The 26,238-nt window shown below is 40.0% G+C and overlaps 1 protein-coding gene across 1 annotated transcript; it reads left to right on the top strand.

Annotated features, from left to right (window-relative positions):
* Positions 1-4,071: 4,071 nt before the first annotated feature.
* PPP2CA (protein phosphatase 2 catalytic subunit alpha) lies at positions 4,072-25,221 on the top strand. Its single transcript, XM_004315582.4, has 7 exons — positions 4,072-4,453; positions 16,975-17,184; positions 19,932-20,105; positions 20,684-20,773; positions 21,294-21,455; positions 22,697-22,815; positions 23,605-25,221. The coding sequence occupies exons 1-7, from the start codon at positions 4,352-4,354 to the stop codon at positions 23,675-23,677; spliced, it is 930 nt and encodes a 309-aa protein (XP_004315630.1). The 5' UTR covers positions 4,072-4,351; the 3' UTR covers positions 23,678-25,221.
* The last annotated feature ends 1,017 nt before the right edge of the window (positions 25,222-26,238 follow it).

Raw genomic sequence — 26,238 nt, 5'->3', positions numbered from 1 at the left:
CTACTCTCTTTCCTTGAATATCCTCCCCCTTCCCCACTTGATCCAATGGCTTTATGTCTATAGGATGTTTTTTTTGCTGGGGGTGGAAATCTTAGTTCCCCAACCAGGGATCGAACCTGGGCCCCCTGCCGTGGAAGCGCAGAGTCCTAACCATTGGACCGCCAGGGAATTCCCTATATAATGTTTCTGATAGTTACGTTTTGTTTCCAAAGACCACTATGTATTTCATGGCAGACACTGAGGGGCTCCAACTGGCATTAAAGCATATTTAGAATCAGAGACCACTTAGAAATAATAATAATAATAATAATACTTACTGGACATTTATGATATACTCTTTGGTGTGTTACATTTATAATTTCATTTAATTCTCAGAAGAGCCCTTTTATTGGCTATTATAATGATCCTCACTTTATAGATGAGAAAACTCAGAAAAGTTAGGTAACTTGCCAAACCTCACACATCTAGGCAGTTGCAGAACTGGAATTCAAAGCTGGTCCATCTGACTCCAGATGCCATTTCTTACCTACACAGCCCTACTTTCTGTCTCAGTAAGTTTAGAAGTCAGGGAACTAGAAGAAACAACAAAATATACCTAACATAAGGCAAAGAGAATTGCTGACAAATAAAATACATCTCATTCCTTCTCCACGTTTAATGTCAGTTTTTATACCTTGGCTAAGAGTGCCCTTTATAAAGCTATTTGCTCAAGATTATCTTCCTCATACCCCGCCCCCATCATCAGATGATTTTTATTTATACCTATGTTTAAACATCATAGGCAACCCTCAGACTCACTGTATACTGAATTTGCCACCTGAGCAAAGATTCTTTTTCGAAGCATATTTCCTTTATTCATTCTCTGGTTTTTGCCAAGAAAAAAAAAGGACAATTCTCTCTTTTTTTTTTTTAATAAATTTATTTATTTATTTATTTTTGGCTGCATTGGGTTTTCATTGCTGTACACAGTCTTTCTCTAGTTGTGGTGAGCCGGGGCTACTTTTCCTTGTGGTGCACGGGCTTCTCATTGCAGTGGCTTGTCTTATTGCAGAGCACAGGCTCTAGGGGCACAGGCTTCAGTAGTTGTGGCATGCAGGCTCAGTAGTTGTGGCTCATGGGCTCTAGAGAGCAGGCTCAGTAGTTGTGGCACACGGGCTTAGTTGCTCCGCGGCATGGGGATCTTCCCGGACCAGGGCTCAAACCCGTGTCTCCTGCATTGGCAGGTGGATTCTTAACCACTGCGCCACCAGGGAAGCCCAAAAAAGAACAATTCTTTTTGGCTTGCTTTTAACTTTTTTTTTTTTTTTTTAATTTATCTATCTTTTTGGCTGCCTTGGGTGTTCACCGCTGCACGCAGGCCCTCTCCAGTTGCGGCGAGCAGGGGCCACTCTCCGCCATGGTGCGTGGGCCTCTCACTGCGGTGGCCTCTCCTGCTGTGGAGCACAGGCTCCAGGCACATAGGCTTCAGCAGTTGTGGCCCCCGGGCCCCAGAGCACAGGCTCAGCAGCTGCGGCGCACAGTCCTGTCCCCCGCATCGGCAGGCGAACTCACAACCACCCGCGCCACCAGGGAAGTCCCACTTTTAACTTTTTGTTCCAGGTATTCCTCAGCTCTAGAATTGAGACAGTCAGGTCTAATTAGCCAAGATCAGATAAATCAAACTGAATTTTCAGATCCGTTGGTTATTTTGGGTTCTACAGAGTAAAAAAAAAATTCTAGATTTCTTCTAAAGGAAACGATATTCTGATTTAGTTCTGTACTGTTTATAATCATATATGCTTTACTTCACGGCTTGAATGCTAATAAGAGCTTCCTAGAATTCATTCCTTAAGAAGTTAAGTCATGGCATCTAATTATTTGGCAGGATGTTTTAAGTATATATAATTATATCTTCCATTTTTGTGGTGGTGGAGAGCCAAGTCATCTGCATCAAGAGAAAATAATACCTGCATTAATGCTACCAGCTAGGATCTCACAGCATTTTGGAAAAACCCACTCATTATAATCTAGGAGTATACTGAGTACTCAATACTTTTTAATCTGCCAAACTAACATCACCCCCACCTTTTTAGATAAGAGAACTCAGGCAAAGGGAAATTATACTGAGCCTACTCCATATTTCAGTCCTTTGAGGTCAGTTGTGTGAGTATGGCTGAGACCTTGCACTTGCGAGTATGAAGTTTTAAATCCTGACTACTACCTTGGGCAACTCCCTTCTCTTTTCTGAGTGCCTGTCTGCTTCTTGCCTGATGAGAAAGGACCACTTCTCACAGGTACAGGGCAATGGTGAATAAGATAGCACACTGGGCATAGCTTTATTTGTTTTTGGTTTTTTTTTTTGCGGTACGCGGGCCTCTCACTGCCGTGGCTTCTTCCATTGCGGAGCACAGGCTCCAGACGCGCAGGCCCGGCGGCCATGGTTCATGGGCCCAGCCGCTCCGCGGCACGTGGGATCCTCCCGGACCGGGGCACGAACCCGTGTCCCCTGCATCGGCAGGCGGACTCTCAACCACTGCGCCACCAGGGAAGCCCTGGGCATAGCTCTATAATGACGGGCACCAAGTGATGATTTTCTTCCTCATTCATTCCACATAGTCTTAACTCTTATTCCTCTGTGTTTGGGGACGTTAACTGCAAAACATAGTCAGAAATTGAGAAAGTGGAATTGCAATTTCCAGCCCGGGTAGACCACGCCAGTCAGCCTCGTCAAGCAGGTTGTCTTGGATGAAGGAGAATTTTCAGTCCCACCATTGGCTTATTCTGGCCTCAGGGCCTTCTTCAGCCTGTTGGTCAGGATGATGTGGTCAAGGCTGCAGAGTGAGAGCTCTCCTCCAGCACACTACTGAGTAGTTGGGTTGGCTGCTATTGCGGGTAAGGAGTCTAGAAGACAGGGACCAGGTTCACCTCTTGCCTTGCCCTTTAAGGTTTAATGTCTTTTGTAAAGCTTCTATCTCTCAGGTCCTGTGGACATCATAATCGCTCTTCTGCCTACATATCCGCAGACCATCCTAGGAAGTACCGTTGGGAGAATACAAGCTCCACCAGGGAAGGGTACCGTGTCTGTTTGGATGACCCTTCTGTCTCCTAGTCGTGGATCTAGCACATAGTTGGCACTCTACGGAGCCAAATATTTCTGTGAAGGGAAGGACGACGAAATGTGAAAACAGTTCACAAATCTCAAAGAGATTCACAGCCAGACAGAGGTCCGATCCTAGGGTATCCGAGCTTTATTTAAAGCGCGGACCACTGCCGCTTCTAACACGACCGGGTCCCGGGCAGGACGGGTGCATCTATCTCCTTGCGGCCTTCCCTTGAGAAAGTAGGCCCGAGTGGGCAGGGGTTGGGGGAGGAAAGCGTTTCTCCCCAGGAGGAACCGGAGTAGGAGGAAGGCGCACACCTTGGGTACAAGGGGTGAGGCTGCGCAGGGCGTGCGGAAGCCAGGAGAGCTACGAGGCCCCAGCCATCGCGCCGGAAGAGACATCTAGGCCTGGGGACAGGTGTGTGCCGGGCGAGTCAGGTGAACTGCGCGGCCCTCCCCCGACAGGTACACCCTCCTCCGCCTACGAGTGACCTAATTACAAGGTGCCGGCCGCGCCCGGAGGCGAAGGTGGCCACTCCAACCAGGCTACCACTCGGCGCCCGTTCTTGCCCCCAAGATGCAGGAATCCCACGCAATTCCAGTGTTGTATCACAGAGGAGGCATGGGGTCGCATTTCTAATTTCCGTGATTTGATTTCAGTCGCCACGTGAAGAGCCGAAGCGTATCGCCTTAGAGAAAAAGTCTCCAGCAGCAAGGAGCCACCCTCCCACCCCGACTGCGCCTGCGCCACGTCCGCGCCTCAGCTGCGCAGGACGTACTGCTCTGGGATTAGCCTACTTCCCAGCTGCAAGCCTGGCCCCTGCTCGGTCTCGGTCTTCCCTTCCCCCTCGGCCTCTCCCTTCTGGAGGACAACGCCCTGAAGGCTAAGGTGTCTGTTACCAGCCTGCTACGTTGCGCCTGCGCCTCGGTCCCTAGCACTCCAGTCTGGCGGCTGATCCGGGCTGGCGCTGCAGTTGCGCAGCTCTGGTCCCGGCCCATCTACCCCGCCGCCTCCTGACGCCGGGCGTGACGTCACCACGCCGGCGGCCGCCATTACAGAGAGCAGAGCTTTGGGGCTAGAGTGAGCGGAGGACGGCCGCGGCCGGTGGCCGAGTACGGAGGGGCGAGCCAGCGGGCCAGCGCTAGTGCCGAGCAACCGCCAGTATCCGCACAAGTACCCCGGGAACCGGCAGCGGCGTGTGTGTGTGGCCCGTGTGCGGGCGGGGGCGCGGGAGGAGCGCGGAGCGGCAGCCGTTTCGGGCGGGTGGCATCATGGACGAGAAGGTGTTCACCAAGGAGCTGGACCAGTGGGTCGAGCAGCTGAACGAGTGCAAGCAGCTCTCCGAGTCCCAGGTCAAGAGCCTCTGCGAGAAGGTGAGCTGCACCTCGGATGCGGAAGCCGCGGCGGGCCGAGCCCGCAAAGAAGGCGGCGGCCATGGGGAGGGTGCAACATGGCGGAGGCCCCGGCCCCCCGAGCCTCCCAGACCGGCGCCCGGCGCGGCCCGGCGGCGGCTCCCGGGCGACCCGGCGCCCTCTGCCTCCCGCGCAGGGATTGGTTGTCGTTACCACCGCCGCCTAAAATGGCGCCGTTGCCCCAACTCCGGGGCTTCAGAGCTTCGCGGTCTTGGCGCGGGGCGAGGTGGCTGTGGGGAGCGGAGACCCTGTGGGTCAGGGTTGGGGACGGTTTTGAGATGTGGGTAAGAGGACTTGAGTTCTATGGCCTGGGAGTGGGGCCTGGGACTCAGGTGAGTAAGAGGCTTTTTACTTGTACTCAGACCTAATTCTTAGGTCCAAAGCTGTCCAGAAGCTCCCCGAACGGCCCTTGTAGACCAGATCTAGGACCTCTCTAAAGGTCACACAGCTTTAGCACTATCTTGGGTGGTTTGTGTTAAATTCACCGAGATATCTTTTCCAGAGACTTATTTGAAGCGTGTTTTTAAAGAATGTTAAAATCAATATCTAACCTAGTTTCTACGAATGTCATGGTGGTAGTCATAGGGAGGAGTATAACTTATTTTTCATAGTTGGAAGAATGGAGAATTTGGTGAGTCATACTACATAAGGAGCTTTGGGATTGGAAATCAAGTGTCGGTTTATGATTTATATGCCGACTCAAATTGTGTAGTGTGAAACGCTTCTCTAAGTCTAACGTACTTGGCATTTTGCCATTTCTTTTTAAAACGAGCAACAAACTGTAAGAGCAAATTTTGTATCCTGGCTTTTCCTTGGAAAAGTTGTTTGTATATTTGTGACTTTAAATAGTGGTAGTAATGATAAGAATAGCTGTCGATTGAGGTTTTACAGTATCCCAGATATTGTGCTTAGTGTTTAAATAATTTATCTCACAGGTGTTGAAAATGGAATGTTGTAGTCTATTTTAGTAAGGCCGTTTTAAATTACCTATTTCTGATTTGTTTTTTCCAAGGAGTTGGGGAAACAGATAGCCTGTTGGGTTTGTCTTATAATTCAGTTTCCTAAGTAGACAAAATGATGAGCTCCACCATGAATGTTTCAATTTACCTTTTCAAAATTAACTTTGCAGCATTTCTTTTTAGTTCCACAGAATTGTGGAATATCATATTAGCATTTTGTATTAGTGAAGAGTTATTAGAAAGCAATTATGCTGACTTGTTTGTGGCTTGATGTGAAAATTATGTTCATGAGTTTGATGTATATGCCCCTAAAACCGGCATTTTCAGAAACTATTCTGTGAATAATTGCAATTTAAGTGAGTCTAACTCAGATTTATTTATCCCATGCTTCGACAAAACTCTCCTATTAGTTGATGAGGTGGCACATAATCTCTTGGAGCTGAATTTTAATGGTAGCATTGTAGTCTTTTGTTGCTTCTTGATCCTTAATTTGCTTCCATCAAATGAGGATAATATTTGTTTTAAAGGTTTAGAAATAGGCTTTTAAAAATTATTTAATGTATAGTGTTATGTCTTAGTTTCTAGGTACTATAAGTGATGATTTTAATGACTTTTAAGGTTGAGTTTTTACTCTGTATAAGACTTTGAGTCAGTAGTTGGCTAGATGACTAGTCATTTGTGTAGAAAACATTGCAAGAGAGCAGTGATGTAATTGGAAGACCACTGGACTGTGAGTTAGAACGGGACACTAGTCCTCTTTCTGCCACTAACTAATTGTGATTGACCTTGAGGCAAACACTTCACTTGGTCCACATTTTCCTGTCTATAAACTAAAATTAAAATAGATGTTCCAAGTTTCCTTCTAATCTTAGATTATACAGTTCCATTTTAAATTAGTACTCTGTGTTTAAATATTGAATGCTTACTGGATATCCAAGATTGCTTACTTTTATGAGATGAATGAAAAGCAATGAAAAATAATCATGCTTATTCTCAAGGAGCTTGAATCTAGCTGGAAGTCAGTAGTAGATGGAACACAGAAGTAGAGGGTTTGTGTTGGAGACAATAGAAGATAATACTGGAGTTACAGTGGGGTGGCTGAAGCTTGATCCATCTGGTAAATGGTCGTTGTTTGCCACCTGTTTGTAAAACTGAGATGTAGTGAGGTTAATCAATTTATGCTTAAATCTCCCTTGCTCATCTACTGTGTCAAGATTTTAATTCTTAGAGCCAAAAAAAGGGAGAAAATATTTGAAGCTAGATTTCTAAAACATGAATCCTTTTGGGGGGCTATCACACAACCTTCAAACTTTTTAACTTGTAAGTATTCCAACATTTGGAGCATTATTAACCTTCCAGACTAAGTTAATTTGAAGGCAGCTCTTTAGGTTTATGGGATAAGATAGGGTGCATGACTTGAAACATCTTTTGTACAAATCTTTTTAGTGAAGCAAAAGTTCTCATTAGTATAATAGGTTTTTTTTCTTTCTTTTGTTCCTTTTAAAGAAATGATACTTGGTGGAGATAGCTATTTGATAATAGTTGATTATTTTTTGATTATAAGAAGGAAAGTGTGTTTATAGACAAGGGTGAATATGGTTTTTATGTTATTAATTAGTTAAGCTTTTTTCCCCCCAAGATGTGATGAAAGTCTATATCAAAGACAGGGTTGTTGTGTGTGCGATATATCTTGTCATTTTGGGGATCATAATTTGTTGGTTTAAAAATTTGCTGTGAGTGAAGCAGTTTTGCCTATAGTCACAGGTCTGTAGTCATTTACTACACCTGTATAACTGGACTGGTATGTTTCCATCTACCTACTGGAAGAAGTAAATAGTATCAGCTTGCTTTTGCTTTAACTATAGTAAACAGTCTTTTGTTATGTTCAGCAGTGGTTTCATTTAGGTATGATTTTTGGCTTTGTGCTTTCTTGTCTTACCAAACTTGTGGAGAATGTTGTTTGATAGCCAGGTTTTTTTTCCAAAGGAGTTCTTTGCCTAGGTATGCTGTTTTCCATTGCTGTACAAGCACTATAAATAAAATGCAGCATGAGTCTTCCTGCTAGTTGGATGACCTGCAAGTACTTGGCCAAGGTTAAATTCCTATATGAAATGGGTAATATATTTTTGTGAGTCTGTATGTGTGTTTAATTTAAAAGGTGGTTTGGCTTATTTCCATAAAGGTAATTTGAATATTGAGAACAAGCAGTTGTGGGGGGAGCATGATACAGAATATTGTTGTCATCATACTTTCACATACACAGTTCTCTTAACAGGTTTATGAGACAGTTATCCTCAGTTAGAGATGGAAACCACAGCTCAGAAAGATAAAGTGACTTGACTACAGGGGTTAAATTGAGATTGCCTAGGTTTATGGTTTGTAAGCCCAATGTTTTAGTCTTGCTTCACAGCCCCCTTCTCTTTTCTGAGGTAGTGTTAATAATGAAGACACAGATGAATTGGGGCCAGACTGAATTGTAGAATTAACAGCTCTGTAAAAGAAAGCATAATTTTTGTTCTTTAAAGCTTCCTATTCATGTCACATACTGTTGTCCCACTCTCTCCTGGAGGAGGAAACAGTAATTATTTTTCAATTTGGACGTGGCTAACTGCATTTGCCTCGCAGATAAGATTAGTGAGATGAAAACCCCAGATAATTTTCTATGTATTCTCAGATAGTGTAAATCATGATCCAGAGACCAAGCTCTAAAATACTCTAATAAAATGTAACTGATATTTAAATTTTTCATTAAGCTTGTTAAAATGCCTTTCTTTTTATCCTCATAGCTTCCACAGTCAAGGCTGTTTGCCTGTGTGTATTCTGTGTATTCTCCCAGGCATGAAGCGGTAGTGCAGTTGGTTTTGAGTTGACTTAATGAGGAAACACCAAAAAGGTGAACAGTTCTTCTCTTCAGACACACAAGTTCCCCCCACCCCCTGTCCCATTCTGCCTTTGTTTTCTCTATGAGAGCCAAGAGTTCTGTGTCTGCAAATATGGGCAGTAGGACTAAGGTGAAACTCATGCTATAGAAAGAATGATGGGCACTGGGACAGCATTTGAGTTAACAGTAGTTTGGTGTTCTTTTTTTCCCTATCTCATTGTAAGTCAGGTTTGTCAGTTACCTGTGGAGTATTGCTTGTTTAGTTTGGAGGAGATAAGCTAGGAAAACCAGGAGACATTGGGTTTGGGTTGACGCATGGTAGAGAGGGTTGGTGTTTTTTGTTTCTTTGTTTTTGTAAATTTATTTATTTATTTTTGGCTGCGTTGGGCCTTTGCTGCTACACGTGGGCTTTCTCTAGTTGCGGCGAGTGGGGGCTACTCTTTGTTGTGGTGCGTGGGCTTCTCATTGCGGTGGCTTCTCTTGTTGCAGAGCATGGGCTTTGGACGCGCGGGCTTCAGTAGTTGTGGCGCACTCACAGGCTTAGTTACTCCGCGGCATGTGGGATCTTCCCAGACCAGGGCTCGAACTTGTGTCCCCTGCAGTGGCAGGTGAATTCTTAACCACTGCGCCAGCAGAGAAGTCCCAGAGAGGGGTCTTTTTTGAGGGCGCTGAGGAGAGGTAGGAAAAGTTATGTGAGGCATAGAACCACCCCCCACCCCTTACCATTTTCTTTATACTTTGACCTGTTTCTCTTATTTTCACCTTTTTCCTTACCCATTTCACATTACCATCCTTTTCTGAAAAAACCCTCAACCTGCCCTCTCCTACACAAGTGAGATCTGAAATGGACTAGAACTGGGAAGGGGAAAGATTTTGTTTGTTGTTTAAAATAGGTTTTCTTTCAGCTTCTGGAGCAGAAGTTGTAGAAGAGGCTGACAGAGAGAGGTCTGGTTGCCAGTAAATGGCTGGGGGTGGGGGTGGGGTCTGAAAAAACTGTGAAGAGCAGTCTGGGATTAACAGCTTAATTTCTTCACAATACAAGGTTGCTATTGCCACTGATATATTGGTATTGTGGTTTGGAATGGATAGACAAAGCAGTGACAGAGACGTATGTATCTGCATCTGGGTGTTTTCTAAACTGTACATGACCAGCTGGCCAGTCACTCTGGCACACCCTCTCCCCACCTCTGCCTTAGTCATTTAGTTACTACCACCAATGGGAATTTTTACCTTTCTGTTGTTGAGGGGCCTGAAAGAAGGTTGAGAACCTTTGTTCTAGAGTGCACCTGGAAGACAAACATTACCTAGATAGTCATGCAAAGTGTAGTTCACACACAGGTTATGGAGTGTCAGTATTATTATTAACTGTGACAGTGTGCATTTGTTTTTGGAATACATTCAACCAAAAATTTTTTATATATATAAATTTATTTATTTTTGCAGTACGCGGGCTTCTCACTGTTGTGGCCTCTCCCATTGCGGAGCACAGGCTCTGGACGCGCAGGCTCAGCGGCCATGGCTCACGGGCCCAGCCGCTCCGCGGCATGTGGGATCTTCCCGGACCGGGGCACGAACCCGTGTCCCCTGCATCGGCAGGTGGACTCTCAACCACTGTGCCACCAGGGAAGCCCTAAATTTATTTTTTATTTATTTCTCTTTGGCTGTGTTGGGTCTTCGTTGCTGCGCACGGGCTTTCTCTAGTTGCGGCGAGCAGGGGCTACTCTTCGTTGCGGTGTGCGGGCTTCTCGTTGCGGGTCACGGGCTTCTCATTGCGGTGGCTTCTCTTGTTGTGGAGCATGGGCTCTAGGCACATGGGCTTCAGTAGTTGTGGCTCGCGGGCTCTAGAGCACAGGCTCGGTAGTTGTGGCACATGGGCTTAGTTGCTCCGTGGCATGTGGGATCTTCCCAGACCAGGGCTTGACCCCATGTCCCCTGCCTTGGCAGGCAGGTTCTTAATCACTGCGCCACCAGGGAAGTCCATTCAAGCAAAATTTATTATGCTTCCTTTATATGTACTATTTTCACTATTTGTTGAGCTTTGTCTAAATAGTATAATTGTAGGGATCTGTTAGTTGTTTTGCTCTAGTAGCAGGGTTTTGGATTAGTCAGGAGGTTGAACTTGTAGTAAACTCCAGATAGGAAAGATTTTAGAATTTTTGTGCTAGTGGTGATCAAGTTAATTGTCTTTCTCTGGTACCCATCATCTGTAAACTAGCAGTAATGCCTGCTATCTCTGTTGAGTGGCTTTGATTTTCATTAAAAAGGCTTAAGAAGTGAAGTGCTTTAGGATGTGTAGAATTTTAGTAATGAAAAAAACCTCAAAGATCCTCTAGGCCAAGTCACCTTTCACAGATGAGGGAGGAGACTGAGACCCAGAGTGGTTGAATCTCATTCAACATGGATTGTAATGGTGAAAATTTTTAAACAACTGTGTATATAGCAACATTTCTCAGTTCAGTAGATTAACATTTTTTCCCTATGCAGGAATGATTGAGACTGTTTAATTCATGCACATGGGTATGTTCGTTGGTAAAGATGGAGGCCAGTCTGTTGCATGTGAGACACACAGCTTTAAAGAAAGCAGTCATTCATTTTGGTCAGAGGTGAAGATGGTTGTTTTACAGAAACAGATGGGAAAACATCACCTTACATATTTTCTCTTAATATAAATTTAGAATTATCCCTCATCCCTGACCTTTTCTTTCCATTAGGCCCTAAACCAAATAGTAGATACTTGTTTGCAGAACATTATGTGGAGGGTTATGATACTTTGAAAGTATTATAATCATACAGATTTTAATCAAAGAAGACAAATATTTCATAAAATATTAGAGGCATCTGATCAGTATAATTAATGAAAGACAAGTGGTATGAAGAAAGATTTGATAGTTGAAGACAATTAACTAAAGATTCATTTGCTTCCAGGGCTAGTAATATGTCCCACCCTATGTATCACACCAAAATAAAAATCTAGCCACATACACTAATTTATCATGAACCTTAAATTTTTTTTCCACATTTATGAAAATCAAAGAAACCTACCATTGATTCATAAAAGCAGTATGAAGCAAAATGAAATTCTCTTAGGATATTGAAAAGCTTGATTCTTGCTTGCAAATTTAATTATTTTGCTTTTTATTTTCCATGCCTGATCAGGATGTGTGTCATGGTTGCTTGACCCTACAGGTATTTTATATTTTTTGGCTGTGCCATGCGGCATGTGGGATCTTAGTTCCCTGACCAGGGATCGAACCTGTGCCCCCTGAAGTGGAAGCACGGAGTCTTAACTCCTGGACTGCCAGGGAAGTCCCAATTATTTTGCTTTTTAAAAAAGTTTTCAAATGTCTTCAGTTTTTACTTGAACCGAGAAGTAAAATTCAAAGATTAATTATTGCTTTTTTTGTTTTTTGTTTCTCTTCTCTTAATGTCTTTATGGCTCTATTGGTAGAAGATGTATTCAACTGGGATTAGAGTATGAAATGTTAAATTTACTTAACTAGAGTTCTAATGAACATTATAATTAGTAATCAGATTTTTAATAGAAAAATATCTAAGAACATTTGGCTCCCTATGAATACTCAAAGAATGTGTGTGGACACGTTGTACAAGAGGAGAAATAACTGTTACTGTATAAACATGGAATAAAAAGTTCAAACCCTGAAATTAAAAGTTCCAGTTAAATTAGAAGATAACACTTTATATCTGAAATAGCTGAGAATGGATACAGTCTTACATTTATTACTGCACAAGTTAGGCATAGGTCCAGTGGTACATAGGGAACAAAAATTGTTAATATTGTTTTGCTCTGTAAGCCCACAATTGAAATTTTCCTGAAAGAAAATAATTCAAATAAACAGTAATACGTGTGTAGATCTGTTCAGGAGCATATTATATAGTGGTTTACAATGATCACTGTAATGCTGTAGGAAATTGGGTCAGTGAATATGAAAATTTAGGACACAGAATGAGATGTTGACCAGTTGTAAACTGTAAGGGAATACAAAGAAATAAGAATAGTTTTTGCTGGTGTGGCAGAATTGAGAAAGCATTCTTACAGTCTCACCGCTGAAATAAACAATCTGTTAAGACTTTATTGTTTTCCAGTCATTTTACACAAAGAATTTTTACCTTGTAATCATTTTGTATTTTAAAATTGTTCCTTGATTTAATAAAAATGCATAAATACGTTTTGTTTTTCTTTTAATAATTAAAAATGCATTGCGTGGCTTTTTCTACTGTGTAAGTTATGTAGGAATGATATCAATGTTGTATATCCTTAAGGAAATTAATAGATACATATAAGTGGTTGGTAAATCTGTTGTTGGTTCATGTTTTTTTCTTTTACTTGTCTTCCTTGAAAAATCTTGGATTGGATGATCTGTTGGTCTTTTGGTCTGTTTTAAATCTGATTTGTTTGTAATTTCATGTTATTATGGTGGTTAGGTATGGTCCATATCTAAGACTTACTTAAGTCTACAGGTCATTGGCCTTATTACCTGATGTTTTTATAGGAGGTTGAAAATAGAGTGAGATTTCTGACTCGGAACTCAGAATGCTGAGAGGATGTTTATAATAAATTAATGCTCCTGAAGGTTGCTGGTCTTTGGGTGAATCTAAATTTTTAAATTTCAGGAAGGTGTAAAAATTTTTAACTTTCCACAGTTACTTGTGATAAGCTCTCATTAATGGAATTGCTTGTTCCAGTTTTAACCTTGTTCTAGGAAGGTTCTTCCCTTGAATTCATTCATTTCAGTCTGTATCATTTGACTGAATTTCAGTAGGGTTCCAATAAATAAATCAGTATGGTGCTAGTTACACTGTTTCTTAAAACTTGATCTTAATTCTTTTTTCAAATATGAATTATATTAGCTGAGACATTTGAAGTCCCTGAAAAATGTTTTAGGGGAAACAAAAGTTTGAGGTGTGTGTGTTACTTTTGCTTCTCTGCATGGTTCAGGTGACATGAGGCTTTAAATTATGGGAGTCAGAATACCAGAGAGTGAAAAGGTAGTTATTAAAAATTTTTTAGTCTCTAATATTAACTAAGTTACCTTGAGAGTCTGGTTGTACCATTTACTTTGAGTATTAAACCAGAGATTTGAAGTTGTATAGCTGTTTTTGAAACTGATGGTTGGTGAAGGCCTGGAGGCACTAAAGGTGACTCATTAGAGGTCCCATTGGGTGACCCATAGAGGGGGGTTCTATTAGGTGCTTCTGGGATTTATAAGGCCTGACTCCTGTGATAGAAAAAGAGATGTCTGAGAGAAGCTATGCTATGATTAGTTTTCCTGACTAGAATAATCTTTAATAAGGACGTCTACAGTCTTCTTTGTTGTGGTGTTCTGGGACTAGTGTATTTTGTGTAGTGATCATCTGAGAGCTGATAAGTTGAGACAAAACCCCCAAAAGTACGTTTCTTAAAAAAAATTTTTTTTAATAAACTTATTTATTTTATTTTTACTTTTGGCTGTGTTGGGTCTTTGTTGCTACGTGCGGGCTCTCTCTAGTTGTGGCGAGCAGGGGCTACTCTTGGTTGCGGTGCGTGGGCTTCTCATTGCGGGGGCTTCTCTTGTTGTGGAGCACGGGCTTAGTTGCTCCACGGCATGTGGGATCTTCCTGGACCAGAGCTCGAACCCGTGTCCCCTGTATTGACAGGTGGATTCTTAACCACTGAGCCACCAGGGGAGTCCTGCAAATTTCTTTTAAGTAGGACCTATCATTTCATTCATAGCTGTTTTCATTAGTATGCACTAGGTGCTGAAAACATCAGTCCTGGTATTAATTCCAAACAGGTTTAGTAATGGAATATGCCTAGTGAACTTCCACTTTTTAGTAATAATAAATTGGGAAGTTGGAATTACTGTAGAGAGATGGATTATATGTATTTCTTAAGAAATATCTCTTTTTGAAACACAGTGGAAATTTTTTCTAAATTTAAAAATGTTAGATGAAATTAATAACTAACTTTGTGATGTCAATGGTTGGTAAATGTCCTGAAATAGGCTTCCCAAAATGTTTGGAGACTTGAAAATAGTGGTTCTTAAACTTGGCAGCACCTAAGAAAGCACTAGTGTAGGGTAGGGAGGGGAGACTTAAAAAAATTATTGACGCTTGGATCCCACAGACAAAGATTCTGACTTAATTGGGAGAGGAGTAGTTGGGCATCTGGATATTTTTAAAGAGCTTCCCAGGTCATTTTTTAATGTGCCGCTAAGGTTGCATACCACTACCTTAAAACCAGTCCTTGACATCCTTGGTTGTCACTCAAAATGTAATGAGCAATGGCTCATTAGCAACAATTCTCTTATGATATTTTCACCTGCATATTGCAGTGTGTTGCTTTCCCTTGACCCAGCCTCCCACTGTACATTCTGGGACACCATTCCATACTGCTGATCCCAAATAGAAGATGCTCAATAAATGTTGATTGGGTATATGAAGTAAAACACTTTAAACCCATTCTCAGAACAAATTACTTCTACCTTCTTGGCTTAACTGACTCTCCCTGAGGAAGTCTTGTACCTTCTCTAGTAGCCCTCCCAGGTGGATGGGTTCTGCATCCTTCTATTTGAGGATAAAATTCCCTGTGTTTTTCAGGCTTCTGTCCTCTACCTAGATACCTGGACATTTTTCCTTACAGTTATTACCTGCTATTTCTTCATTCTCCAGAGAACTTGGTACCACTTTCCAGGTTTGTACTTATGCTGTTGTCCTGGCAGACATCCATGGCTCTCCCTAAAGATGACCTGTCTCAGTTTAAGTTCTTGATTCCCTCAAAATATATATTAAGCGCGTGGGGCATTGTTCTAGCGAGGTGCTGTGTAGACAATGGTGGATAAAATGAATCTGGTGATAATTTTTTAAACTGTCACTTTGATTGTTGCATGGAAATTAAATTGGAGGCAGGAAGACTAGAAACAGGGAGTTTTTTGTGGAGGCTAGCACAGTAATCCAGGTTAGTTGATGGTGTCTTGGACCAGGATATTGGCAAAAAAGATAGAAGCATATGGATTGAGATGTTTTGGAAGGAGACTAGGCAAGCCTTGTCGGTGGGTTGGTCCCTGAATACTGGTGGGTGGCCTTTAAGCTCTACTACACCTCAGATATCCATATCCACAGCCCTACCTCTGAAATCCTTAATTCACTAATCAAATTTTCTGCCAGTGGATCTTTGTTTTAATACTACTTTGATTAGACTTGTTTTCAGTCCATATCCATGCTCCATTCTCCTCCTACATTTCCTAGCTGGGTGACCAACTGTCATCATGGTTTGCCTGGGTACAACTGAGGCGCTTCCTGGGAAGCAGGACTATCGGTGCTAAAAACCAGGGTAGTTTGTCAACCTGACCCCACCCCAGTCTGCTCTCTTCTCTACTCTTGCGTGCTATGCTTTAGCCATGTTAACCTTTTCTGCTTAACTCCTTGGACTTTATACGCATGATTGCATCTGCCGCTGTTTGATGTCCTCCAGTTTCCTATTCCCATCCTATTTCTGTACCTCCCGCCCATTATTTGCACCTCAGGCAGTTTTCATAGCTCTCAGTTTTTGTGAGCCCGGAACACTGCTGCTTACTCTAGCATGTCTTAGCACTTGGCCCTTTCTTTTGTAATGATCTTTTATTTATTGTCTGCCTCTCCTGCTCCACTGTGTGTGTTTATGGGCTGTCTTGTTTGTTGTGATATCTTAAAAAGTGGCCTCCACCAGTTACTCTCTCCCTTTCTTCCATGGCACTTAATACAGTCTGTACTTTGTTACTTGATTACTTGTTTGTGGTCGTTCCCCTATACCCCCTCCCCAGCCCTGGTGTGGGAATGATCTATCTTTATCTTGTTCACTATACCTCCAGGGGCTAGCACAGGGCCTGGCACAGAGTATCACTCATGGTTGAGCAAATGAATGATTATCTCCCAGTTCTCTTCACAGTTTTTGGCATACAATAAATGATCAATAAATGTGTGTTGAAATGAATAAAAGAGTTTCTACTGAGTGGAATATTATGTTGCTCTTAAAAGTGATGTTTGAATTTGTGGTTACATGGGGGAATGCATAGGATGCCAAACGGTTTTCTGAAAGCAGCATAAAAACCATGTATATTGAATAGTCACAGTTGTAAAATAAGTTTATGTTTTGATATAAAGAGGATAAAAAACCCAAAATACAGACAAAATTTTAATGTCTTCCAAAAGTCTTTTTTTTTAAGTAGGACTAAGAAACCTTTCCTCGTAGCCTGGAATCCTAGAGTGCATTGTAGTTAGAACTCTAAAGCTCAGGAACTAGGTACCTGAGTGTCTTGGTCCATTTTCATTGATTGTATATGGCTGCTAATCATGATCTCTTTAGCACTTAGATGGCAACTGATAGATCTAAAACTCATGATACTGATGAGAGGAATGGGACTATGTATCTTGATACATTTTTTTTTTCTAGGTATCAGAGGTGAGATAGCTGGTGGATAGGTTCCAGGCATGTCTTGCCCCCTTATTTTAATGGGATCGTAATTGTCTGCAGTTTCATCTTATGCTGAGTCTGCCCTTTAAAGCTATATTAAGGGTAACTTAAACATATCTTATGTGTAAGTAAACATATCTTTGTTAATGTTTTTTAATGTGAAATGTCTTGGTTTATTTTTCTCTATCTGTAGGCTAAAGAAATTCTGACAAAAGAATCCAATGTGCAAGAAGTTCGATGTCCAGTCACTGTCTGTGGAGATGTGCATGGGCAATTTCATGATCTCATGGAACTGTTTAGAATTGGTGGCAAATCACCAGATACAAATTACTTGTTTATGGGAGATTATGTTGACAGAGGATATTACTCAGTTGAAACAGTTACTCTGCTTGTAGCTCTTAAGGTAATTTCAATTCTATGTTTGAGCATTTTGAACTGGGTATGGCAGTCCTCTTGAATGTCCTTTTTTACCCAGTGATTTGTGGTTTTCTCCATCTGCATGTTAGCTTTTAGAATAAATCCCCACATTTAGGAATTTAGATATTCAGGTTTGGGACTTAATAAATCATAGATCTATCTTCATTCTGAATGAGGGAATGGTACAGAATAAAAACAAGAAGGTTATTTTCTAAGGAAGAAAATGCCTCATGATTTAAAAATGCTAGAAGGCTGATTAAATAGAAATTTTAGTTCAGTAGTTTGGGATATGAGAGGTAATATAATTACCTTTCTAGGTATTTTTGAAATATTTTAAAGGAGCAAAATATTTCAAATATTGGCATGTTTATATCCGTTGACACAGTAATCATATAATTAAAATTGTACAGAGGAAGAAGTTTAAGAGGAAAAGAGCTTTACTTACATGAAAACATAAATTGTAGCATCTTAAATGTCAGAAAGAATTGATATAAATATCTAATGGTAAGTGAATTTCTAAATTATGGCTTACCTCAATGGAATAGTTTGCAGCCATTAAACATGACATAATCTAGAACAATAGAAATGATAATTAAAGAAAGCATGTTGTTTTATACCAGTTGTAGCTTTGGGAAATATACAGAGGTCTGAAGGTGAAACACAAAATGGTAAAAAGCTTTTTTGAGATGACCTTTCTCCCTTAAAAGAAATTATTTGACTTTACTTTTGGGGAGATGATTTTATTTTAAAGAATATGTAGAATGGTAAGATGGCTGCCAGCGTCTTCTAGTACTGGAGAAGCAGTGAGATGTGGTTTTGGCAAGAGCTGAAGTTTAGGCAATTAACAAAGTGTAAGTGTTCATGAAGCTACAGGTCTGAATCATGTAAAGTGCTACAAAACATTTTTGGAGGTCATTATGTTCTGCATCTGTAAATTGAAGGAGTTGAATTAAATGATGGAAAGTTTCTGCAGTGACTCTAGATGCCATGAAAGTAGCCTTGCAAGCTAACCTGCACTTAAAGCCCAGGATGAATCCCAGTGCTCAGAGGAGGAATAAATATGCTACCTTTAAGAGTTCATGTTTGTGTTATGCGCTGAATTGTGCCACCACCACCCCTTCCCCAAATTCATATGTTGCAGTCCTAACTCCCAGTACCTCAGAATGTGACTGTATTGGAGGTAGGGCCTTTAAAGAGGTAATTAAGGTAAAATGAGGTCATACAGGTGACCCCTAATCCAATATGACTGGTGTCCTTATAAGAAGAGATTAGGACACATACAGAGAGAAGATGAGAAGACACATGGAGAAGATGGCCGTTATCTAGCCAAAGAAGAGAGGCCTTCAGAAGGAACCAACCCTGCTGACACCTTGATCTTGATCTTGGACTTCTAGCCTCTAGAACTGTGAGGAAATAAATTTCTGTTCTTTAAGCCTTCCATTCTGTGGTACCTCGTATGGTAGCCCTAGCAGACTTAATACAGGGGAAAGGAAACTTAAGCAAATAGTGCTGGAACAGTTGGGCATCCATATGCAAACAATGAACTTAGCTACCTCATACCTTACAAATGGATCAACGTCAGTCATAGATCTAAATATGAGTGCTAAAACTGTGAAACTTCTAAAATAAAACATAGAAAATCTTTGTAACCTTGGGTTTGGCAAAGATGTCTTAAATATGATACCAAAAACACAAGCCATTAAAAAACTGATAAATTGGACTTCATAAAAATTGATTTTTTGTTCTTCAAAAGACATCACTAAGAAAAAAGTACTTGTATTCATATATATATTTTTAAAACCTATAAGTTTTAAGTGGACAAAATATTTGAATAGATGTTTCACACAAGAAGATATATGAATGGTCATTAAGCACATGAAAAGATGCTCAAACCTTAGTCATCAGGGAAATGCAAATTAAAGTCAGAATCAGGCCCATTAGAATGGCTTTCATCAATAAGGCTAGTAATACCGTATGTTAGTGAGTTTGTTGGAGAGATTAGAAACTTAGGAATCTCTCCGAGAAAAATGAAAGCATATATGCGTACAGAAACTTCTTATATGTGGTATGATCATAAGAACATTATTCATAATAGCCCAAAACTGCAGACAATGCAAATGTTCAGTCTACTGGTGAATAAAAAACCAAAATATGGCTATATATGGTATAGCCATACAATGGAATACTGTGCAGAGCAGTAAAATGAGACAAACCACTGATCCATTCACAGATGAGTCTAAAAAATATTCCGCTAAGTGAAAGAAGCCAGACACACAAAAAAACTACATATTGTATTGATTCCATTTATATGAAATTTCTAGAGAAAGCAAATCTCAAGAGACAAAGTATCGGTAGTTGCTGAGAGTGGGAGTCGGGAGTGATTGCAGACAGGCACGAGGGATCTTTTTGGGTTAATGGAACGGTTCTAAAACTGGATTGCAATGGTGGTTGTATAATGTAATAAAAAAAACTCATGGATGGAGTTTTGCAGCTGGTGACTATGCGTGGGATAAAGTTAGTGGTAGTGAGAGTTTGATTTTAGTTGAAATGGGGTTGGCAGATACCCCATGGGATAAATGATCTGTAGGTGTGATTTCACTTTTGTGTGATGTAGGGGTGTGGGATGTTTTTTCCAGCAAAGTTGGAATTCTGTTTCCCTGTAGAATGTTTGCTGGATTTTTATTTGGTTTTTGAAGGAGCCAGCCATTCATGATTTCACATTTGTTGTTTCAGGTTCGTTACCGTGAACGCATCACCATTCTTCGAGGAAATCATGAGAGCAGACAGATCACACAAGTATATGGTTTCTATGATGAGTGTTTACGGAAGTATGGAAATGCAAATGTTTGGAAATATTTTACAGATCTTTTTGACTATCTTCCTCTCACTGCCTTGGTGGATGGGCAGGTATGTAGGTCTTCTTGAAACTTACATTGGTGATTATTTTCAAGAATCTGCTTTCTTACATTTAGGTGCCAGTAACTTGTTTTTCCATCCTCACATCCCTTTGGGATTCTTCTATGAAGTGCAGTCTTTGTGAGGGGCACTGAACTATATGTTGGGACCACAGGGGGATGGAAGATGTAGCCCGTCCATCCTTTTGGGCTGTTTCTGGACATGTCGGGGAGATGTAATTAGCTATTTACTGGTCCCAGTAGAGCAGCAGTGCACAGAAGAAACTGCAAGAAAATTCTGTGAGAAGGAAGATAATTGTCTATGATGGAGGGTAAGGTCCGAGAAATGTTTTCTTAGAAGAGCTGATTGGGGTTTGGGTGCAGTAGGGATGGTTTATCAGGAAGAAAGGGAGTGTATTCCATAGTTTAGAGTGGGAGGCAAGAAAGAAAGATCTGCAGAAACAAGCCTGGTTCTGGCAGAACACAGAAACACCAACAGGGCCAAGTGATGTGGGCTACAGCCTGCAGCTTAGTCCATAATGTTTGTAGTTTATTTTAAATGAGGGTAATGTTGTAAACCACTCTTTTCAGATCTTCTGTCTACATGGTGGCCTCTCACCATCCATAGATACACTGGATCACATCAGAGCACTTGATCGCCTACAAGAAGTTCCCCATGAGGTATTGACCTTATTTTTGGTAATAAAATCTTTTCAAAAAACTTTTTAGAGAGAGGAAATATTTAATTGTAACTTAGTTCATTGTATGTATTTTCTTGTTTAATTCTCAAAAATGATCATGTGGTATGAGCACTGTTGTTGACCCCATTCTTAAGAAGCTAAGGTTAAGAAACCTACCAAGATCACAACAGCTCTGGGACTGGGTTTAGGACCTAGGTGTTGGTTGTCTTAAGAGCTTCTGCCTTAGTTACTAAACTCTACTGCCTAACATTGAAATTAGCATACACTAGGCAGATTAATTAGTTAGGGCTTGTTGCTATTGGGACTCATTGATGTAGGCTCTGCCTCTTAAAGACACCTGGAAGTAGTTTATTTATTTGACTCTATCTGCAAAACCTTTTACCATTTTCAGCAAACACCATTCAAAAAGTGACGTAGTAGGTGCTGCTTCTGGTGAATTACTCAGATCACATATTAACCAATTTTGCAAAAGGCAATCTAAAATATAACTTGCTTTTTAGGGTCCAATGTGTGACTTGCTATGGTCAGATCCAGATGACCGTGGAGGTTGGGGTATATCTCCTCGAGGAGCTGGTTACACCTTTGGGCAAGATATTTCTGAGACATTTAATCATGCCAATGGCCTCACGTTGGTGTCTAGAGCTCATCAGCTGGTGATGGAGGTATGTTCTGTTCTTTGATTTGATTTTTAAGTAAACTTAATGAAGGAAGATCTTAGGAAATTTTAAATTATATGATATAGTGAGAACATGCCATGTATTCTTCTGATGAATTTGCCATTATAGCCTGAGCCTTTTCAGTAGATGCACACTAGAATTAAAATCTCAAACTTTTGATCCAAATGAAATTCATAGGTAAAATGTTTTCAGAGAATTCTTAATGACTGAGTAGTGCTTGGGGTTTAAGGCTGGGAAAGTAAGATGGGGGAGAGTGAAAAATAATATTTTATGGTCTCAGTTTTATTTCATGTATTTAACATGTGTATGTATGGAAGAGAGTTTGGGAAGAAATACACCAAAATGTTTAAGTGGTCCTTTGGATGATAGGATTACAGGTGATTTGAAAGAAGAAGCTAAAAGGGAAATGGGCTAAATTCTTAGCATAGGACATTGATTAGCATACTTATAAAATTAGGGTCCTATTTAGATTAATATTAATACAGCTGTATTGTGATTATCAATAAAGTCTGACTTTGCTAGAGATAGGGAAAGAAATTTGTGATTAATACTTGAAAAGTAACTCATGCGTTCAGATGGGCTTTGAGACAATGAGGCTGGAGTTCCTAGAGGCGCCTCTCCTTTATACCTTGGGCAGTACAGGTAATACCTGTACTGACTGAGGACAGAATAAGGTTCTGGTCTCCAGGAGTATGTGTCTGCCTCTACAAGGAATGGCCATATACTCATTCTTGTATCATGTTTAGGGCTACTGCATTAAGAGAGGCTGAAGAAATGCTGTTATTTACTGAAAGTCAGGTATATAAGAAGTAGCTTATCCTTTTCTGATCGGTGATTTTTTTTAGGGATTTTCTTTTTATAGTAGACAACTTTTATACTTTTGGGAAAAAATAAATACGTTTGGTTCTTTTTTAAGTTGGGCAGAAGGAGTTCCCTGGTGGTCTAGTGGTTAGGATTCGGTGCTTTCACTGCCATGGCCTGGGTTCATTCCCTGGTCGGGGAACTGAGATCTGAGATCCCACAAGCTGCACGGCACAGCAACAAGAAAAAAAAAAGTTGTGTGGAGAACAGAAAATTATTGAATCATCCAGAAACAAAGCAATACTTTTTAAAAAGCCTTTTGGGCAGAAGGAGAGATATTTTTTTCCCCTCTTGAGAGAAGTCACATTTAGTTGTGTAAATAAGGGAGTAAAATAGGGGATTATTTTCTGTTCTTTTCCTTGTAGGGATATAACTGGTGCCATGACCGAAATGTAGTAACGATTTTCAGTGCTCCAAACTATTGTTATCGTTGCGGTAACCAAGCTGCAATCATGGAACTTGATGATACTCTAAAATACTCTTTGTAAGTATATACACTTGAGTCGTTGGTTACCATTACTTGAATATATTAGTTTTAATGTGAAGTTGAACAGTTCAAGAGCTTATGCTAAATCCAGATTCCAACTGGATTTTTTTAAGTTTCCTTTGAAACACATCAACAGAAACCTAGATCCTAATATGAATTATTAGGGATTTAACTTTTAAATCCATGTTTTTATTGTAGAGTTAATAAAATATATCCTGAGGATGAGATAATAGATAACAGTACCTTAGGCTCTTTAAACTTTATTTATTTAGTAGAATCCTTCTTTCAAATGGTCTTAGAAGGAACTACAGATATACAGAAGCATATCCTCTAGCTGAAGTTGCCTTGGTTCTTTGAGGAGGCGTGCAGCCAGAAGACCCTTATTAAATGCATGATTAGGGTTCTCTTAATACATTAAGTTATTGGATGGGGGGAAAATGTGTAAAAATCTGCACGGGGATGAAATGTACAACATGGGGAATATAGTAATAACTGTATGGTGACAGGTGGTAACTAGACTTATCTAGATCATATAATTAATGTATAGAAATGTATAGAATTAATTGTATAGAATTAATGTATAGAATTAATGTATAGAAATGTATAGAAATTTCAAAACACTTGTACTTTTGGAACTAAAGCAGTGCTGTAAGTCAATTATACTTCAGTTTTTAAAAAAACAAACTATTAAAAAAATGTGTAGAGTCAAAGACTAATATTCTTGATTTTAATTGTCAGTACATTGATGTCTTGGAGTATGAACAACAAATATGTCTTGTTTTTCAGCTTGCAGTTTGACCCAGCACCTCGCAGAGGCGAGCCACATGTTACTCGTCGTACCCCAGACTACTTCCTGTAACGAAATTTTAAACTTGTACAGTATTGCCATGAACCATATATTGACCTAACGGAAATGGGAAGAGCAACAGTAACTCCACAAAGTGTCAGAGAATAGTTAACATTCAAAAAACTTGTTTTCACACGGACCAAAAAGATGTGCCATATAAAAATACAAAGCCTCTTGTCATCAACAGCCATGACCACTTTAGAATGAACCAGTTCATTGCATGCTGAAGCGACATTGTTGGTCAAGAAACCAGTTTCTGGCATAGCGCTATTTGTAGTTACTTTGCTTTCTCTGAGAGACTGCAGATAATAAGATGTAAACATTAACACCTCGTGAATACAATTTAACTTCCATTTAGCTATAGCTTTACTCAGCATGACTGTAGATAAGAATAGCAGCAAACAATCATTGGAGCTTAATGAACATTTTTAAAATTAAGTACCAAGGCCTCCCCTCTACTTGTGAGTTTTGAAATCGTTTTGTTTATTTTCAGGGATACTGTTTAATTTAATTGTATGATTTGTCTGCACTCAGTTTTTTTCCCCTTCTCAAATCTCAGCCTCATGTTGTTCTTTGTTACTGTCAGATCCTGGTGAGTTGTTTTGAACAGAACTGTTTTTTTTTCCTCCCTCCTGTAAGACGATGTTACTGCACAAGAGCACTGCAGTGTTTTTCATAATAAACTTGTGAACTAAGAACTGAGAAAGTCAAATTTTAATTGTATCAATGGGCAAGACTGGTGCTGTTTATTTAAAAGATACATCAATTGATAAATTTTAGAATTTGTAGAATTCTAGGTAAAGAAAAATAAAAATCAAGGCCACTACATAATCTCTCTCGTAACTCCTTGACATTCTTCAAATGAATTTCAGGACTTATTTGTAGTCCAGATAGTACAATATGTCAGATTGCCAGCATGCTCTTTGTGGGTTCTTCTTCCTGCATATTGTCTGCAAGAAAGGAAATGAAGTCTCTGCTGCTTCAGTAAGACCTGATTGTAAAACCATATAAATCGAGATTTATGTTTTTCGGGTTTTGTTTTTTAATGAAAAAAGCATGTTTTCAGGTAGAGGTTAACAAACTAAATAATGTATCTACTTATCAGTCACTGCAGTTTCTGGTTATAAATATTGCTATGTAATGTGGACACTGTAAGATGATTGACAGAGTGGTAAGTTCGTAACGAATATTTGTACATTACTTGTCACGTGATCTTAAAGTTAAATTTGTCTCAGATAAGATATAGCTGTTAAAGCATTATCCTGTATTATGCTCTTTAAATGATACTAGTTAAACCAAATAGAAAACTGTTGCTGGATCATGGCTTAGTGTTATGTACATTCACCCAAGGACAAAAATGGCATTTGAAATGAAGTGGCGGTGATAAGCACATACTGAGTTTTTCCCCTCCCTTTTATTCTTTGAATAGGATTAGAAAGTTAAAACAGGTTTTCTATGGAAACTAATACTTCATTGTCTTAAGCTACCAGGGTAGACTTCAAGACACTTAATCATTAATTGTGTGGGTATAGTAATAAAAGTTTCTTTGCTTTGTACTGTGTTGAACTTGGAACTGATGAGGAAATTTTTGCATTTCTCTTTCTAAGATGCTTGAAGAAAATACATACACAATATATATATTTTTTAAGTGGTCCACTTTCTGTTTTTTTGGTAGCTCGTGGAGTTGATTGTCCAAAAGCCCTTAGTTTTTCCGCATTTCTCCCTTTCAATTTTACTCTTTTATGCTTTCATAAGAAATACGTCCCTTTGTCTCTTTTTTGTTTTGTCAGTTTATGCGTTTTCTTTCTGACCGAACAAATAGTTTATTAATGTGCAGTACATAATCCAGTTTCGAACTGATCTATTGATACCAAGCAGTGATTTTTCAGGTCCTGTGATCAAAATTGACTCTAAAAGAACGAGTATCTTGTAATTGGTGTGTTATTGTCATCCAGGTACAACCTCTCTAAAGTAGACCTTGTGGTTAACGGAAAAGGGCTTGTCGGGACTTCCCTGGTGGTCCAGTGGTTAAGACTCTGAACTTCCACTGCAGGGGGTAGGGGTTCAGTCCCTGGTTGGGGAAGTAAGATAATGCATGCCATGTGGCATGACCAAAAAAAAAGGGGGTGGGGTGGGGCTTGTGGCCAGACTGTCTTGGGTTTAGAATGATTACCAGGGTTTAAATGAATTGGCTAATTGTAGAGAATAATTGGACTTTGGCCATCTAAGCTAGAAAGTGTTAGTAACCTACCTGACTATGAAATGGGTAAAGAAAATGCATTGGTGTAACATTGTAAATCAACTATACTTCAATAAAAAATAAATTTTTTTAAAAAGAAAGAAAGTGCATTGGTAAGTATAGTAATTTCCTTTAAAAATATATAATTGCTGTTGCTGATTTCTCAATTAGTAACAGATTAAAATAGAATTTTCAGTTTTACAAAGCTTGTTCAAAAAAATGAATGTTTTTGAGTGTTCTAGACTGAGGACTTGGTGAAATTTGCTTTGGAACTTAATTTTATAAGGATAAAATGAATTGATAAAATTATGTGCTCATTTCTTAGGTTGAATAT

The sequence above is a fragment of the Tursiops truncatus genome, chromosome 3 (assembly GCF_011762595.2).
Source record: "Tursiops truncatus isolate mTurTru1 chromosome 3, mTurTru1.mat.Y, whole genome shotgun sequence".
NCBI lineage: Eukaryota > Metazoa > Chordata > Mammalia > Artiodactyla > Delphinidae > Tursiops > Tursiops truncatus.
This window is presented reverse-complemented; position numbering and strand designations above follow the sequence as displayed.

Coding starts and splice junctions, on each gene's coding strand:
- PPP2CA (XM_004315582.4), top strand. CDS start 4,352: ATGGACGAGAAGGTGTTCACCAAGGAGCTGGACCAGTGGGTCGAGCAG. Junction 4,454..16,974: donor TCAAGAGCCTCTGCGAGAAG/GTGAGCTGCACC, acceptor CTCTATCTGTAG/GCTAAAGAAATTCTGACAAA. Junction 20,106..20,683: donor CTGCCTTGGTGGATGGGCAG/GTATGTAGGTCT, acceptor CACTCTTTTCAG/ATCTTCTGTCTACATGGTGG.